The sequence below is a fragment of the Cricetulus griseus genome, chromosome 3 (genome assembly GCF_003668045.3).
Source record: "Cricetulus griseus strain 17A/GY chromosome 3, alternate assembly CriGri-PICRH-1.0, whole genome shotgun sequence".
In the NCBI taxonomy this organism is placed as follows: domain Eukaryota; kingdom Metazoa; phylum Chordata; class Mammalia; order Rodentia; family Cricetidae; genus Cricetulus; species Cricetulus griseus.
This window is the reverse complement of record NC_048596.1, coordinates 160905144-160921380: the sequence shown is the minus strand read 5'-3', so window position 1 is coordinate 160921380 and position 16237 is coordinate 160905144. Positions and strand designations below refer to the sequence as shown.

Here is a 16237-nt window from a genome sequence, read left to right as displayed (position 1 = left end):
CTGGCTGGTTCGCTCTGTAAGTAAGGCTTTTCCCTATTAAATACCCTTATATTTCTACCTGACTCCGTATTGGTAATTACCTACTATATCTGGTGTCAGAAGTGGGATATTGGAAACCCACACCCCATTTGGGACAGGCTGTGGGTTCCATCGGGCCCGCTGCCTAGGCCCGGAAAGCACCCTCTCTCCACAGGCGTTCCCGGCTAGCAGCCGACCCACTGCTGCTGAGCTGCTCAGAACCATCCACCCAGCTCAGAGACAGTTTCTAGCTGCCTAGAGGTGAGTAAGTTTCGGCTTTCAACAGAGGCTTCCCCTGGCCGCTGCAGCCGAAAAGCCGTATACTCTCTAAGATAGGCGCAGGCGCTTTTGTAAACTGCAGCTGCAAAGCCGTATACTCTATAAGATAAGCGCAGAAGCTTTTGTGATCTCTCTCCACTGCTGACCGACTGCTGCCAAACGCCTCGGAATAACTGAAGGCCTGTGCTACCTGCTGGTCAAATATATTCACTGCATCTGGAGTAGAAATCAGGTAAAATCATGGCGGAATATTTATCATTTGCTAAAATTGGTAATGTTTTTGCTTATTACGTGAATTCACTGTTTGAGGAGGATGCTAATTTGCCAATTATTGGCCTATATGCTGTCATGGCAGTTAGCTTGCTGGTACAAATAGTATTACTAGCCAGAGGACTCAGGAACAGGGACAGAAATAACCTCACCACCTGCTTGCAGGAAATAACAGCTTTACGCAATGAGGTTTTGGAAAACAGATTAGGTCAGACCACAATTGTGCAGCAAGTGGAACAGAAATTGGATGATAAGCTTGGCTCTGTGTCCAATACACTAAAGACAGAGCTGTCTGATGAGATACAGCGTATTTATGATAAGATAAACACAGAGAGATCCTCCATGTCTGAGGCCTTAGAGGCTAGGCTGTCAGAAGACCATGACCAGCTAAAGAATATCTGTAGCCAGCTAGAAACTCAGATAGGCAATGTTACTCATCAACTAGACGCAACGGTGCAAAATACCCAGCATAGGGTTGAAGAATTGGACAATGCCATTCAATCAGTTATTAAAGCATCCAAGGTAGCAGATCAGAAATTTGAGTCTAGATTTGAATGTTTGGAAGATAATTTACAATACAGGGCTGACAGATTACATAGGTCCATACGGTCGATTGCTGAGGACTCAAAATCAGCAAATCATGACCTGGAATCTAGACTCCAATACCTAGAAGGCAGTTTCCATGCCATCCAGACGCTGTCTAAGGATGATCGTATGAAAGACCTAGAAAAACGTGTAGATGAGCAGTTAGAGCAATTTACAGATTCACTAACATGCTTGGAATCTTTTATGATTAAGGAGATTGAAACTTTTCAAAAGGATATCATTGCTAGGCTTAAAGATCAGTGGGATGCCTCAGAAGCAGAATCACTCCAATCCCAGGCACCTACTCCACCCAGGTATCGTGACTATTCTTCTAAGGTTGTTACTCGTACACCATTAGTGTACCCAGCTACCATGGTAGAAAAGCCAGCTTCTAAGAAACACCCTCATGGACGAATGGTTTATGAATGGCAACCTATACAGCCAAAGGATCTTAAGAATATTAAAGAATCAGTTGTCTCATATGGTCTCCATAGCCCATACATAAAACAGCTATTACATTCATGGGCAACCTTTAACAGGGTGACACCCACAGATTGGGAACTATTGGTAACAGCTGTACTTGAGAATTCATGCCAAATCCAGTGGAAGGCATTGGTAAGGGAAGAGGCAAAGCTCCTTGAACGTCAGGGCATAAAGGAAGGTTTTGAAGCCCCTCTAGATAAGCTTCTTGGTCAGGGTATTTATGCTGACCCACAGGTTCAGGCTGAATATGATGACGATATACTGTCTCTTTGCAGGAAAGCAGCATTAAATGCCTGGGATAAGGTTCATGAGCCAGGAGAACGTCTAGAAGCTTATACCAGAATAGAACAGGGACCTACAGAACAGTTCCAGGACTTCTTACAAAGGTTAACTAGGGCAGTAGAATTACAGGTAACAGATCCAGAAACAAGACAATCAATTATATATACAATAGCTTATGAAAATGCAAACCCTATATGCAAAAGAATACTTTTGCCTTTAAAGATCAGATCAGCTCCGTTAGAAGAATGGGTTTTGTATGCAGCCAACATTGACTATAATGTGCAAGATACTGGAGCTTGGGTAGGAGAAGCCATCTCCAAAGGTTTAAAACGGCAACAGGAAATTAAAAGTTCTAGAGGTGAGGATGTAAGGGCTTGGCAAGGAGAAGCACCTTACAGAGGTCAACATAGGTACCAAGAGGCTAGAGGTTACTACTACTATGAACCAGAACCTTGGGGAGGAAGAGCCTTCCCCTTGAGACCACGAAGGCGCCAGGAACCTAGATGTTTCAACTGTGGTAAAATGGGACATACTAAGAGAAATTGTAGACAAATGAATTCTAATAATGCCTCATATGGAAGGCCACTGCCTTCTGGATTATGTAGAAGGTGTGGTAAGGGCAGACACTGGACCAATGAATGTAGATCGACCAGGGACATACAAGAAAACCCCTTAAGGTCGGGAAACCCCGAGGGGGGCCTCAAGAAGTCCCCCACATCGAGAAAGGTCAGGTCATTCCCAATAGCAATAAAAGACAATCTCTCACAGGAACAATAGATAGTTCTTTACATATTGTGAAAAAAGATATTGCTCTAGATGGTAGTTTGAATAATGATGAAGAATCAAGTGTAAATGGACAAAATGAGAAACACATATTTTGGCAAGCTTCTATTAATGATAAAAGGCCTCAGTTAAAAGTTAAAATTAATAATAAAGTTATTTCTGGCTTAGTGGACACTGGGGCGGATGTAACTATTATTACTCAAAAGTCTTGGCCTCAAAAATGGCCTCTTAGAGAGGCAAATGTACAATTTTTAGGAATTGGAACTCTATCTAGAGTTCGACAGAATGTTAACTCAATGGTCTACATTGGACCGAAAGGACAGAAAGGGATACTAAAACCATACGTGACAGATATAACTATAAATCTCTCTTACAGCAATGGAATACTCAGATTAATATTCCTCCAATGTCAGATACAAATTATAAAAAAGATCTGGTAAGACGCTATGGAAAACGGTTACCAACCATCCATGCTGTACAGAAACTAGGTACAAATGATGGACCTTCAGAGGAGCCAAAGGCCCTGCCATTGAAATGGCTTACAGATGAACCAGTTTGGGTAGGACAATGGCCTATGACCTCTGAGAAGCTACTTGTTCCTTTTATAATCAAACTCCATTGCCAGCAGGTTGTAATCCTAAGGGCATTCGGAAAAATGAGGATTGGCAGATGGATGTCTTTCACTTTACAGAGTTTGGAAATTTGAAATATGTACATCATACCATAGACACATTCTCAGGGTTCCAATGGGCTACTGCTCTTAACTCTGAAAAAGCTGATTCTGTTATTATACACCTGCTAGAGGTGATGGCAGTTATGGGTATACCTGCACAAATAAAAACTGACAATGCTCCAACATATGTCTCTACGAAATTGGAACAATTTTTCAAATATTATAACATAAAGCATGTTACTGGTATACCACACAATCCTACAGGACAAGCAATGGTTGAGCGATCTAATAGAACACTTAAGGAGATGCTCAACAAACAAGCTTGGAAGACTAAACCCCCCAAACATAGATTACATAATGCTTTATTAACACTAAACTTTCTTAATGCCAATAAAAAAAGGACAAACAGCTACAGAAAGACACTGGACCACGGAAAAAACTGCTAAACTCAATCAGCCAGTATACTTCAAAGATGTACTAACCTCTACATGAAAACCAGGACATGTATTACGTTGGGGTAGGGGTTTTACATTGGTTTCTACAGGAGAAGAAAAACTTTGGATACCATCAAAGTTGATCAAGATTCGACTAGAAAAGGAAAAACCTCTCGACAAGGACAAATGACAGGTATTCTACTAAGGTATATCTTATAAACTAAATAGAAACCTCCCAAAGGAAAGGGAAATGTTTTGCTTTTATCTTCACAGGAAAACTCATCTTCAGAAGGCAAAGGACACTACATGGGTAGATACTTAAAAAGAAAAGGTAGCTATAACCATCAAATAGAAGGAATATGCCATAGGGTAAACTTTACAGCTGTCTCTCAAAAAACTCTATTTCTCTTTATTTCCTAGTCCCTATTCAATTAAACCAATGCTGGACTTAGAGGTGGATTTGGCTTTCCTCCTCTAAAATCCAAGCACATTATTTAACTAAGCTTTAGTGTTTCTGTATTGTATCAAAAAGCCAATTGATGTAATACAAAATAAAAAAAGAATTTGGGGACTATCTTTGTCTTTTCTTGGATCTTTCTCTCAAGGTGTACACCCTTTCATAATTGTTATGCTCTCATGGTTGCATTCCCTAGCATGTGTACATACACAAACAAACATTTCTCTGCTAACTGTTCATGTTTGAGTCCCACACAGCCAATAAAGACCTGCCTGACAGCAATCCCTAGACACCCTGGAAAGAAAATGGGCCACACCTCCTCGACTGCACTGGATCCAACTTGCTCCATTTCAACTGACACTCCGGCCAGAGGTTCGGGTACTGACTTCAATCAAGTTAAGGATTTCAAGCGAGACCTTCAATCAAGTAAATCCCATCTAACATGGACTGGATACTAACATTTTCTTTCTACAGGACCCCATATGACTATCAACGTCCCATTTCAGCAGGAAGTAACTTGGAGAATGCTACGCCCCCTTTCCCCATTGTTGTCACTTAGGATAGTGTATATACCTAGTTAGGAATAGCTTCCTATTGTTTATGACTTTAGGGTTTAGTTATATTTTACCTTTATACTGTTAAGTTTTAATCCTCTTTTAGACTAAAAGGGGAATTGTAGGGGAAGCTGTAGCCACGCCTTCTTAGGGGCTGGCTACAGGAGTACCTGAGGGCTTGTGAGGGCGTGGTCAGAGTGAGTAGGGGGACTGCGTTTTCGGTTTCAGTTTCTCTTTGCTTCTTGCTGTACAGACTACCACCGGCTGGCTGGATCGCTCTGTAAGTAAGGCTTTTCCCTATTAAATACCCTTATATTTCTACCTGACTCCGTATTGGTAATTACCTACTATAGACTTCACAGTGGATTCAGGGCCTGAGCTGCTGCTGAGGGTCATGACAAGGTCCAGCGTCCTACTGTAGCTTGGATTTGTGTGAAGTCCAGGTCATGCATTGCTACCAAAGGTCACATAGAGGACAAGGGCTGGAGCCGCACCCGGAAGCCTTAGTGGTGTCAGGAAGCCCTACGGTCCCCAGAACGATTTTCTCCTGAGTTGCCTTTCCTCTGGAGGCAGGATGGCTTCTGAGCCTAAGGATCTGCCGAGGACCCTTAGTCCAACCACAGCTGGGGTCTGTGTTGATGTCTGTGGCCCAAGTCACTACTGGAGGCCTTAGGAAACATGGGAGATGAAATCAGAGGGCCATGTTAAGCCGGCCCCACACATCACTGGTATGGAGAAGCTTGCCTTGCCTTTCAGTGGACACTAAGCACAAGAGCAGGCCTCTGCTCTTCGGGAATATGGCCTGCAACACTTACTACAAAAAATGTGAACCGAACCTAGGGAATGTATGTAGGGGAGTAGACACTGTCCCCACAACTGAGGCACTTCTCCACAGTGATCTACACCTGCCAGCTTGACTAACAACCAGGCCAACAACTGGGCTTTCCATAACACACAGTAGCATCTAGCCCGTCTAGGACCTGCTGGAGCACTTGAAGGGAGAGGTCCTGTGTAAAGATCTCCAATACGAGAGGGGCTCCAGTGAGGATCCAGTGATGACAGTATAACAGAAACCAGAAGCATTGAATCAAAACAGTGATTCAGCTCAATGAATATTTGCCAGGAAAGTTAATGTACAAAGGGGCATACCATATGGCACACATGCCCAGAGGTGGCTCTTCTGCAGGTATTCTAACTGCTGTGTGCTTGTCCCAAAAATCCGGGCAATAGTGAGGTACCAAGGCTTTGGGAAACAACGGAGGCAGGGAAGAGCTGCTGAAGGCTCCAGGCCTTGGGAAGGGATCTGCCTCCAGTGTCTTTCCTGCCCTGCTTCCCTTGATGGCAAATATCCGGCACGATGGAGGTGACATCAGCCGTGCCTAGGTACATAGAGATGCAGGAGCCTGTAACAGAAACCATGAAACCATAGCCACATGGAGCAAAGGGAGAAGGAACACTATGGCACTCCATGTCAGCGGAGAACAGGATTTTAATTAACTCTACAAACGTATCTCTCTGGGCCCGGTGGTGGAGCAAACCTTTAATCCCAGCACTCAGGAGGCAGAAGCAGTAGATCTTTGAGTTCAAGACCAGTCTCGTCCACAGAGTCAGTTGCACCACAGCCAGGAAACCCTGTCTTAAAAAAAATAGAACTAAAAAAACTAAACTAAAAAACTGAAAAAAAAAACAGAAAAAAAAACATTGAGAACTTGAAGAAAAAATCCCCACCGTGTCTTTCCCTGTGAAGTCCCAACACACAGAGACGATTGGTGCCCATATTTCACACAGAACACACACCAAGTAGCCTGGAGTAGCCAAGGTAACATGGCTAGGGTTTATGGTGTGCTAGGCCATTTAGGGTCGTGTTGAGGATGAGGGTAAGAGATGCAGGTGAACGGTAGGGACTCAGAGTGCAAAGCTGAGGTGCTGCCTGTTCCCAGACAACCCTGGGAGCAGTGGAATGGGAAGCACCCCTGTGAGGGAGTAGAGTGGTGCAGCTGCGAGGCGGGAGGGACCAGGGGGATGCTTGGGAAATCAAGATGTCAGGAGGGGACTCAAGTAGGGGACCTCAGGAGTGACCTCACTTCATTGGCGATGACCCAACAATGCAGAACCCTGCAACCAGCTAGCCAACTGCTTAGAGACAGCCCAGCAGGCTCACTTGTCTTGAGACACTAGAGCAAGCAGGATGTTTTCTTGTTGTTTGGGGATTTCTCGAGAAGGAGGCTCAGACCTCACCGACGCTGAAAATGGAGGTCATGGTGGAGGTCGTGGGGGAGGCCGTGGTCGAGCATGGAGATTCCGGGCACACTCCTGGCTCCAAGGCCTCTGGTCATTTGGCCGGCGAGAAACAAACTTGAGGCATGGCAGCAAGGAGAGCCAGGGCAGCCAGGGAAGCCAGGGTAGCCAAGATAGCCAGGGTAGCCAGGTTAACCAGGGCTGCTTGGGGAGCCAGGAGAGCCAGCGCTGCCAGGGTAGCTTGGGCAGCCAGGACAGCCAGCACTGCCAGGGCAGCCAGAGTAGCCAGGTGGACCAGGGCAGCCACTTGAGCCAGGGTAGCACAGTTAATCAGGGCAGCTTGGGCAGCCAGAACAGCAAGCGCTGTCAAGGCAGCCAGGGCAGCCAGGACAGCCAGCGCTGTCAGGGCAGCCAGGGCAGCGAGGGCAGCCAGGGCAGCCAGGGAAGCCAGGGCTGCCAGGTCAGCCAGGGCAGCCAGGATAGCCAGGTTAACCAGGGCAGCTTGGTCAGCCAGGACAGCCAGCGCTGCCAGGGCAGCTTGGGCAGCCAGGACAGCCAGCGCTGCCAGGGTAGCTTGGGCGGCCAGGACAGCCAGCGCTGCCAGGGTAGCTTGGGCAGCCAGGACAGCCAGCGCTGCCAGGGCAGACAGCGCAGCCAGTGTAGCCAGGTTAACCAGGGCAGCTTGGGCAGCCAGGACAGCCAGCGCTGCCAGGGTAGCTTGGGCAGCCAGGACAGCCAGCGCTGCCAGGGTAGGGCGCCAGGGCAGCCAGCCAGCGCAGCCAGGGTAGCTTGGGCAGCCAGGCAGAGCCAGCGCTGCCAGGGCAGACAGCGCAGCCAGTGTAGCCAGGTTAACCAGGGCAGCTTGGGCAGCCAGGACAGCCAGCGCTGCCAGGGTAGCTTGGGCAGCCAGGACAGCCAGCACTGCCAGGGCAGCCAGGGCCGCCAGGGCAGCCAGGGCATCCAGGGTAGCCTGGGTAGCCAGGTTAACCAGGGCAGCTTGGGCAGCCAGGACAGCCAGGACAGCCAGGGCTGCCAGGGCAGCCGGGGTCAGGATCACACCGACCCGGTGAGTACTGTGAAATCTCAGAATTTCCCCCAGGTTCTCTCTGGGTGCTTGGCAGTGTAGACCATCGGGAACACTTGGAACGATGAGAGTCAGTCAGAAGGTCCCCGTCCTGTCCTTGTCTGAGCCATCCACCTTGACCTCTCCTCAGGTTGGGAAGGAGTCTGCTCCTGAGGTCCCGAGAGAGGAGTGCGGTGGATCGCCCCACTTCAGCTCGCTGGAAGACATGGTGGCTCACCTGGTGACATCCCTGCAGGGTGGGGACTCAGACTTTGTCCTTGGATTCCTGGGCATATGCCAAAGGTTTATCACCACCCGGCAGAAGCTGGACATGCTGTTCAAGCGGTGAGTGTCCACCTCCAAGCTCAGAGGCCTCAGATGCTCTTGTTGGCTGTGGGAAGAGCTCTGCCTTTCTCTGAGCCCACTGATTTTCTAGGGTCTTGTCAGGACCCAAGAGCACGAAGTCAGAATATGCATCCTCCTGCAGGCTCTGCCCTGGGACTAGCCTGTCCGGAGCTGAGAGCCTAATGAGTGTGGGTGTGCTCTGAACATACAAGAAGCTCTCTATCCTTGGCCCAAGTTTTCTGAGGCCTGGGTCAAAGCACTTCTGCATTGTAAAGGAGGTCCTAGAAGTTGTGTTGGCGTAGCGAAGAGAGCTGTGTCCAGAGAGCCTGTGTCCACTGAGTGTCTGGTTAGAGGTGTTTGTGATCACCCACCCAGTGCACAAACATATTTGAAGCACCTACTTGTATGCAGGGGAAGTAGCGATTCTTAGAGCAGACAGAACTTCTAGGCTCTGGGCTTAGATTCCTCTCCAGGAATCAGCAGTGGCCCCAGGTGTGTGTCTTTTAGGTGGGGCACCTGGGACTCTCCAGGTGACCTCCTCACTGGTCTCCTCTAGATTCTCATCCTTCCGGCCCGAGTGTGAAGAGGATGAACAAGCAAAGAAGTAAGTGGGCTTTGCAACGAGAGAAGTGTTTCCTGGGCTGTCCAGAGCGGGGTCATGTGGGTTCTAAGGGTAAGGGATGGCCGGCCGATGCTTGGGTCTCACCCTCCTGGTTTCTACTACCATCCTGGGGTCTAAGCGTTGCCTGGAGGGTAAGAAGAACTGCCCGGGCAGGGTCCTTGCAAGTGGGGATATGGGGGAAGCCTGTGGCCTCTGGTGCCCCTGGGAGACTCTACCCTCATCTCAGCCCATGGCATGCTCCATCAGAGCCCGAGGAAGGGGTGTGTGGAGCTCCCTGCTCACACAGACCTCACAAGGACTGGATCTCTTCCACTCTGCAGTCTCACATGCGCGGAGCCCTCCCTGGAGGGGTGGCAAATGAAAGTCCAGGCCACTGACTGTGCTGTCTGTCCCTTTCCGCCAGCACCTTGTGTACCCTCCTGGACTACTGGATGGACAAGTTCCCTGCGGAGTTTTGCAAGATCGAACACCTGCCCATTCTGAAGCGGCTCAAGACCTACTTGATTGTGAACATGCCGTACTCAGACCTTCTGGTCCGTGTCCACAATCTGCACACCCAGTTGCTGGCAGAGGTGGCCAGCAAGGAGGAGGAGGAGGAGGAGGAGGAGGAGGGGAGGAGGAGGAGGAGGAGGAGGAGGAGGAAGATGCGGAGGAGAAGGAGGAGGAAGCCTCAGGGTAGGTGCTTGGCAGCCTGTGAGGAGGGTTCAGGACCTGGAGTGCTCTGTGGATCCAGGAGAGGCTCCTCTTTGCAGGAGCTGTTGCTGGACACTAACCCGGGCACAGGTCCTTTGGTAGGATAAGGGTCCGGGACTCCGGGCAGACATGGTCTCCTCTGTGTTTGGAAAGGCTGACTGAGGCCATGTTGTCTCCTCCTGTAGCTCCATGGCCACTTCCCCTTCTAGAGACGCCTGCGCCAGCAGCCCATCTATCTCCACCCTTAGACCCGGGGAGCCGCACCTCCGCAGATCCAGAGCTGCCAATCTGCCATCCAGCAACGAGGACGGCTACTCTCGAGCCAGAAGCAGCCGGGGCACTAGAGCCGGAGAGAACGCAAGCAACAGATGTTTCTGTGACGCCTGTACCCAATATGGCAGCGGCACTGTGTTCATCACATCGGTCTGAAGCTGTCCACGTTGCATCTCTGGCTAGGATGGCAGACACGGTGCCACTTTCAACATCTTGCTTGGGCTGCAGTGGTCTGCCTCCCCAGAGAATGGCACCGCCACCCACCGGTATCTGCTCTGCAGAAGGCACAGGTTCTCTTGTTTCCCCACAGAAAGACTCCCTGGTTGCAACCCAGCAGCATCCCCAGCCCCACAGCCAGACCCACCCTCCCCTGGCCAGTGGCCTGTTTGCTATTCTGGTTTAGTTCAAGTTGTGTTACTTTAGACTAGAGTATTAGTTTTTAATAAATTGTTCTTGTTTGTTTTTCATTGTCTAACTCGTGGCTATGACATCCACTCAGCATGCTTGTAGTGGCCCTAGGGGAAAGGATCCATTCTGGAGAAAGGGAGACAAAGCCCCGGCCTTGACAGAGACCTGCTGAATTCCCGGGAGTGGGACTACAAGTACACAGAGTTGTGGCTGGCTGCCATTTGCCGGGGTCCTGACGGCCAGGGTCATGTGTTTAGAGGTCAGGCCGACCAGGTGTCTGTCCTTCCGAGGGGTTTCTGCTTGAGGTGCAGGCTCCTGTAGCTGGGTAGCAGTACTATGTCAGGGGCCGATGAGGAAAAACTCTAATGTCATGCATGAGATCCCTGTCTGCTATGAGCACAGGGCCAGGTACACTTACCCTTTCTGAGGAGAGGATGTGGGGGCTGATGTTAGAAATGAGGTTAGGCCGATGGGGGGAGAGGAGGGAGAGGAGAAACTGTAGTGGATGTGCAAAATAAATGAAACAAAAAGTTGACTTAAATAAAAAGAAAAAAAAGTTAATTTCAGTGCCCGGAAGGTGACTCTTCTACTGGTATTCTGACCCACTGTGTCCTTGTCCTCCAAATGTGGGCAGTGGAGATGCAGCCTTTGGGAAAGTTGGGAAGTGGGGAGGAGCTGCTCAAGGCTCCAGGCCTTGGGAAGGGATCTGTCTCCAGTGTCTTTCCTGCCCTGCTTCCCTTGATGGCAAATATCCGGCACGATGGAGGTGACATCAGCCGTGCCTAGGTACATAGAGATGCAGGAGCCTGTAACAGAAACCATGAAACCATAGCCACATGGAGCAAAGGGAGAAGGAACACTATGGCACTCCATGTCAGCGGAGGACAGGATTTTAATTAACTCTACAAACGTATCTCTCTGGGCCCGGTGGTGGAGCACACCTTTAATCCCAGCACTCAGGAGGCAGAAGCAATAGATCTTTGAGTTCAAGACCAGTCTCGTCCACAGAGTCAGTTACACCACAGCCAGGAAACCCTGTCTTAAAAAAAAATAAAACTAAAAATACTAAACTAAAAAAAACTGAAAAAAAAAACAGAAAAAAAAAACATTGAGAACTTGAAGAAAAAATCCCCACCGTGTCTTTCCCTGTGAAGTCCCAACACACAGAGACGATTGGTGCCCATATTTCACACAGAACACACACCAAGTAGCCTGGAGTAGCCAAGGTAACATGGCTAGGGTTTATGGTGTGCTAGGCCATTTAGGGTCGTGTTGAGGATGAGGGTAAGAGATGCAGGTGAACGGTAGGGACTCAGAGTGCAAAGCTGAGGTGCTGCCTGTTCCCAGACAACCCTGGGAGCAGTGGAATGGGAAGCACCCCTGTGAGGGAGTAGAGTGGTGCAGCTGCGAGGCGGGAGGGACCAGGGGGATGCTTGGGAAATCAAGATGTCAGGAGGGGACTCAAGTAGGGGACCTCAGGAGTGACCTCACTTCATTGGCGATGACCCAACAATGCAGAACCCTGCAACCAGCTAGCCAACTGCTTAGAGACAGCCCAGCAGGCTCACTTGTCTTGAGACACTAGAGCAAGCAGGATGTTTTCTTGTTGTTTGGGGATTTCTCGAGAAGGAGGCTCAGACCTCACCGACGCTGAAAATGGAGGTCATGGTGGAGGTCGTGGGGGAGGCCGTGGTCGAGCATGGAGATTCCGGGCACACTCCTGGCTCCAAGGCCTCTGGTCATTTGGCCGGCGAGAAACAAACTTGAGGCATGGCAGCAAGGAGAGCCAGGGCAGCCAGGGAAGCCAGGGTAGCCAAGATAGCCAGGGTAGCCAGGTTAACCAGGGCTGCTTGGGGAGCCAGGAGAGCCAGCGCTGCCAGGGTAGCTTGGGCAGCCAGGACAGCCAGCACTGCCAGGGCAGCCAGAGTAGCCAGGTGGACCAGGGCAGCCACTTGAGCCAGGGTAGCACAGTTAATCAGGGCAGCTTGGGCAGCCAGAACAGCCAGCGCTGTCAGGGCAGCCAGGGCAGCCAGGACAGCCAGCGCTGTCAGGGCAGCCAGGGCAGCGAGGGCAGCCAGGGCAGCCAGGGAAGCCAGGGCTGCCAGGTCAGCCAGGGCAGCCAGGATAGCCAGGTTAACCAGGGCAGCTTGGTCAGCCAGGACAGCCAGCGCTGCCAGGGCAGCTTGGGCAGCCAGGACAGCCAGCGCTGCCAGGGTAGCTTGGGCAGCCAGGACAGCCAGCGCTGCCAGGGTAGCTTGGGCAGCCAGGACAGCCAGCGCTGCCAGGGCAGACAGCGCAGCCAGGTAGCCAGGTTAACCAGGGCAGCTTGGGCAGCCAGGACAGCCAGCGCTGCCAGGGTAGCTTGGGCAGCCAGGACAGCCAGCGCTGCCAGGGTAGCTTGGGCAGCCAGGACAGCCAGCGCTGCCAGGGTAGCTTGGGCAGCCAGGACAGCCAGCGCTGCCAGGGCAGACAGCGCAGCCAGTGTAGCCAGGTTAACCAGGGCAGCTTGGGCAGCCAGGACAGCCAGCGCTGCCAGGGTAGCTTGGGCAGCCAGGACAGCCAGCACTGCCAGGGCAGCCAGGGCATCCAGGGTAGCCTGGGTAGCCAGGTTAACCAGGGCAGCTTGGGCAGCCAGGACAGCCAGGACAGCCAGGGCTGCCAGGGCAGCCGGGGTCAGGATCACACCGACCCGGTGAGTACTGTGAAATCTCAGAATTTCCCCCAGGTTCCCTCTGGGTGCTTGGCAGTGTAGACCATCGGGAACACTTGGAACGATGAGAGTCAGTCAGAAGGTCCCCGTCCTGTCCTTGTCTGAGCCATCCACCTTGACCTCTCCTCAGGTTGGGAAGGAGTCTGCTCCTGAGGTCCCGAGAGAGGAGTGCGGTGGATCGCCCCACTTCAGCTCGCTGGAAGACATGGTGGCTCACCTGGTGACATCCCTGCAGGGTGGGGACTCAGACTTTGTCCTTGGATTCCTGGGCATATGCCAAAGGTTTATCACCACCCGGCAGAAGCTGGACATGCTGTTCAAGCGGTGAGTGTCCACCTCCAAGCTCAGAGGCCTCAGATGCTCTTGTTGGCTGTGGGAAGAGCTCTGCCTTTCTCTGAGCCCACTGATTTTCTAGGGTCTTGTCAGGACCCAAGAGCACGAAGTCAGAATATGCATCCTCCTGCAGGCTCTGCCCTGGGACTAGCCTGTCCGGAGCTGAGAGCCTAATGAGTGTGGGTGTGCTCTGAACATACAAGAAGCTCTCTATCCTTGGCCCAGGTTTTCTGAGGCCTGGGTCAAAGCACTTCTGCATTGTAAAGGAGGTCCTAGAAGTTGTGTTGGCGTAGCGAAGAGAGCTGTGTCCAGAGAGCCTGTGTCCACTGAGTGTCTGGTTAGAGGTGTTTGTGATCACCCACCCAGTGCACAAACATATTTGAAGCACCTACTTGTATGCAGGGGAAGTAGCGATTCTTAGAGCAGACAGAACTTCTAGGCTCTGGGCTTAGATTCCTCTCCAGGAATCAGCAGTGGCCCCAGGTGTGTGTCTTTTAGGTGGGGCACCTGGGACTCTCCAGGTGACCTCCTCACTGGTCTCCTCTAGATTCTCATCCTTCCGGCCCGAGTGTGAAGAGGATGAACAAGCAAAGAAGTAAGTGGGCTTTGCAACGAGAGAAGTGTTTCCTGGGCTGTCCAGAGCGGGGTCATGTGGGTTCTAAGGGTAAGGGATGGCCGGCCGATGCTTGGGTCTCACCCTCCTGGTTTCTACTACCATCCTGGGGTCTAAGCGTTGCCTGGAGGGTAAGAAGAACTGCCCGGGCAGGGTCCTTGCAAGTGGGGATATGGGGGAAGCCTGTGGCCTCTGGTGCCCCTGGGAGACTCTACCCTCATCTCAGCCCATGGCATGCTCCATCAGAGCCCGAGGAAGGGGTGTGTGGAGCTCCCTGCTCACACAGACCTCACAAGGACTGGATCTCTTCCACTCTGCAGTCTCACATGCGCGGAGCCCTCCCTGGAGGGGTGGCAAATGAAAGTCCAGGCCACTGACTGTGCTGTCTGTCCCTTTCCGCCAGCACCTTGTGTACCCTCCTGGACTACTGGATGGACAAGTTCCCTGCGGAGTTTTGCAAGATCGAACACCTGCCCATTCTGAAGCGGCTCAAGACCTACTTGATTGTGAACATGCCGTACTCAGACCTTCTGGTCCGTGTCCACAATCTGCACACCCAGTTGCTGGCAGAGGTGGCCAGCAAGGAGGGAGGAGGAGGAGGAGGAGGAGGAGGAGGAGGGAGGAGGAGGAGGAGGAGGAAGATGCGGAGGAGAAGGAGGAGGAAGCCTCAGGGTAGGTGCTTGGCAGCCTGTGAGGAGGGTTCAGGACCTGGAGTGCTCTGTGGATCCAGGAGAGGCTCCTCTTTGCAGGAGCTGTTGCTGGACACTAACCCGGGCACAGGTCCTTTGGTAGGATAAGGGTCCGGGACTCCGGGCAGACATGGTCTCCTCTGTGTTTGGAAAGGCTGACTGAGGCCATGTTGTCTCCTCCTGTAGCTCCATGGCCACTTCCCCTTCTAGAGACGCCTGCGCCAGCAGCCCATCTATCTCCACCCTTAGACCCGGGGAGCCGCACCTCCGCAGATCCAGAGCTGCCAATCTGCCATCCAGCAACGAGGACGGCTACTCTCGAGCCAGAAGCAGCCGGGGCACTAGAGCCGGAGAGAACGCAAGCAACAGATGTTTCTGTGACGCCTGTACCCAATATGGCAGCGGCACTGTGTTCATCACATCGGTCTGAAGCTGTCCACGTTGCATCTCTGGCTAGGATGGCAGACACGGTGCCACTTTCAACATCTTGCTTGGGCTGCAGTGGTCTGCCTCCCCAGAGAATGGCACCGCCACCCACCGGTATCTGCTCTGCAGAAGGCACAGGTTCTCTTGTTTCCCCACAGAAAGACTCCCTGGTTGCAACCCAGCAGCATCCCCAGCCCCACAGCCAGACCCACCCTCCCCTGGCCAGTGGCCTGTTTGCTATTCTGGTTTAGTTCAAGTTGTGTTACTTTAGACTAGAGTATTAGTTTTTAATAAATTGTTCTTGTTTGTTTTTCATTGTCTAACTCGTGGCTATGACATCCACTCAGCATGCTTGTAGTGGCCCTAGGGGAAAGGATCCATTCTGGAGAAAGGGAGACAAAGCCCCGGCCTTGACAGAGACCTGCTGAATTCCCGGGAGTGGGACTACAAGTACACAGAGTTGTGGCTGGCTGCCATTTGCCGGGGTCCTGACGGCCAGGGTCATGTGTTTAGAGGTCAGGCCGACCAGGTGTCTGTCCTTCCGAGGGGTTTCTGCTTGAGGTGCAGGCTCCTGTAGCTGGGTAGCAGTACTATGTCAGGGGCCGATGAGGAAAAACTCTAATGTCATGCATGAGATCCCTGTCTGCTATGAGCACAGGGCCAGGTACACTTACCCTTTCTGAGGAGAGGATGTGGGGGCTGATGTTAGAAATGAGGTTAGGCCGATGGGGGGAGAGGAGGGAGAGGAGAAACTGTAGTGGATGTGCAAAATAAATGAAACAAAAAGTTGACTTAAATAAAAAGAAAAAAAAGTTAATTTCAGTGCCCGGAAGGTGACTCTTCTACTGGTATTCTGACCCACTGTGTCCTTGTCCTCCAAATGTGGGCAGTGGAGATGCAGCCTTTGGGAAAGTTGGGAAGTGGGGAGGAGCTGCTCAAGGCTCCAGGCCTTGGGAAGGGATCTGTCTCCAGTGTCTTTCCTGCCCTGCTTCCCTTGATGGCAAAT

General features: G+C 51.4%; 2 protein-coding genes across 2 annotated transcripts; both read left to right on the top strand.

The window, feature by feature from the left end:
- The first annotated feature begins 6175 nt into the window (after positions 1-6175).
- LOC113834729 (repetin-like) lies at positions 6176-10216 on the top strand. The gene is made up of 6 exons (XM_035441670.1): positions 6176-6223; positions 7517-8122; positions 8271-8464; positions 9021-9068; positions 9490-9619; positions 9965-10216. Exons 1-6 carry the CDS (start codon positions 6176-6178, stop codon positions 9986-9988), a joined length of 1050 nt encoding a protein of 349 aa, XP_035297561.1. The 3' UTR covers positions 9989-10216.
- A 1004-nt stretch (positions 10217-11220) lies between these two features.
- Positions 11221-15210, top strand: LOC118238498 (MARCO-like protein). The gene is made up of 6 exons (XM_035441669.1): positions 11221-11268; positions 12715-13152; positions 13301-13494; positions 14051-14098; positions 14520-14649; positions 14992-15210. The coding sequence occupies exons 1-6, from the start codon at positions 11221-11223 to the stop codon at positions 15013-15015; spliced, it is 882 nt and encodes a 293-aa protein (XP_035297560.1). The 3' UTR covers positions 15016-15210.
- The last annotated feature ends 1027 nt before the right edge of the window (positions 15211-16237 follow it).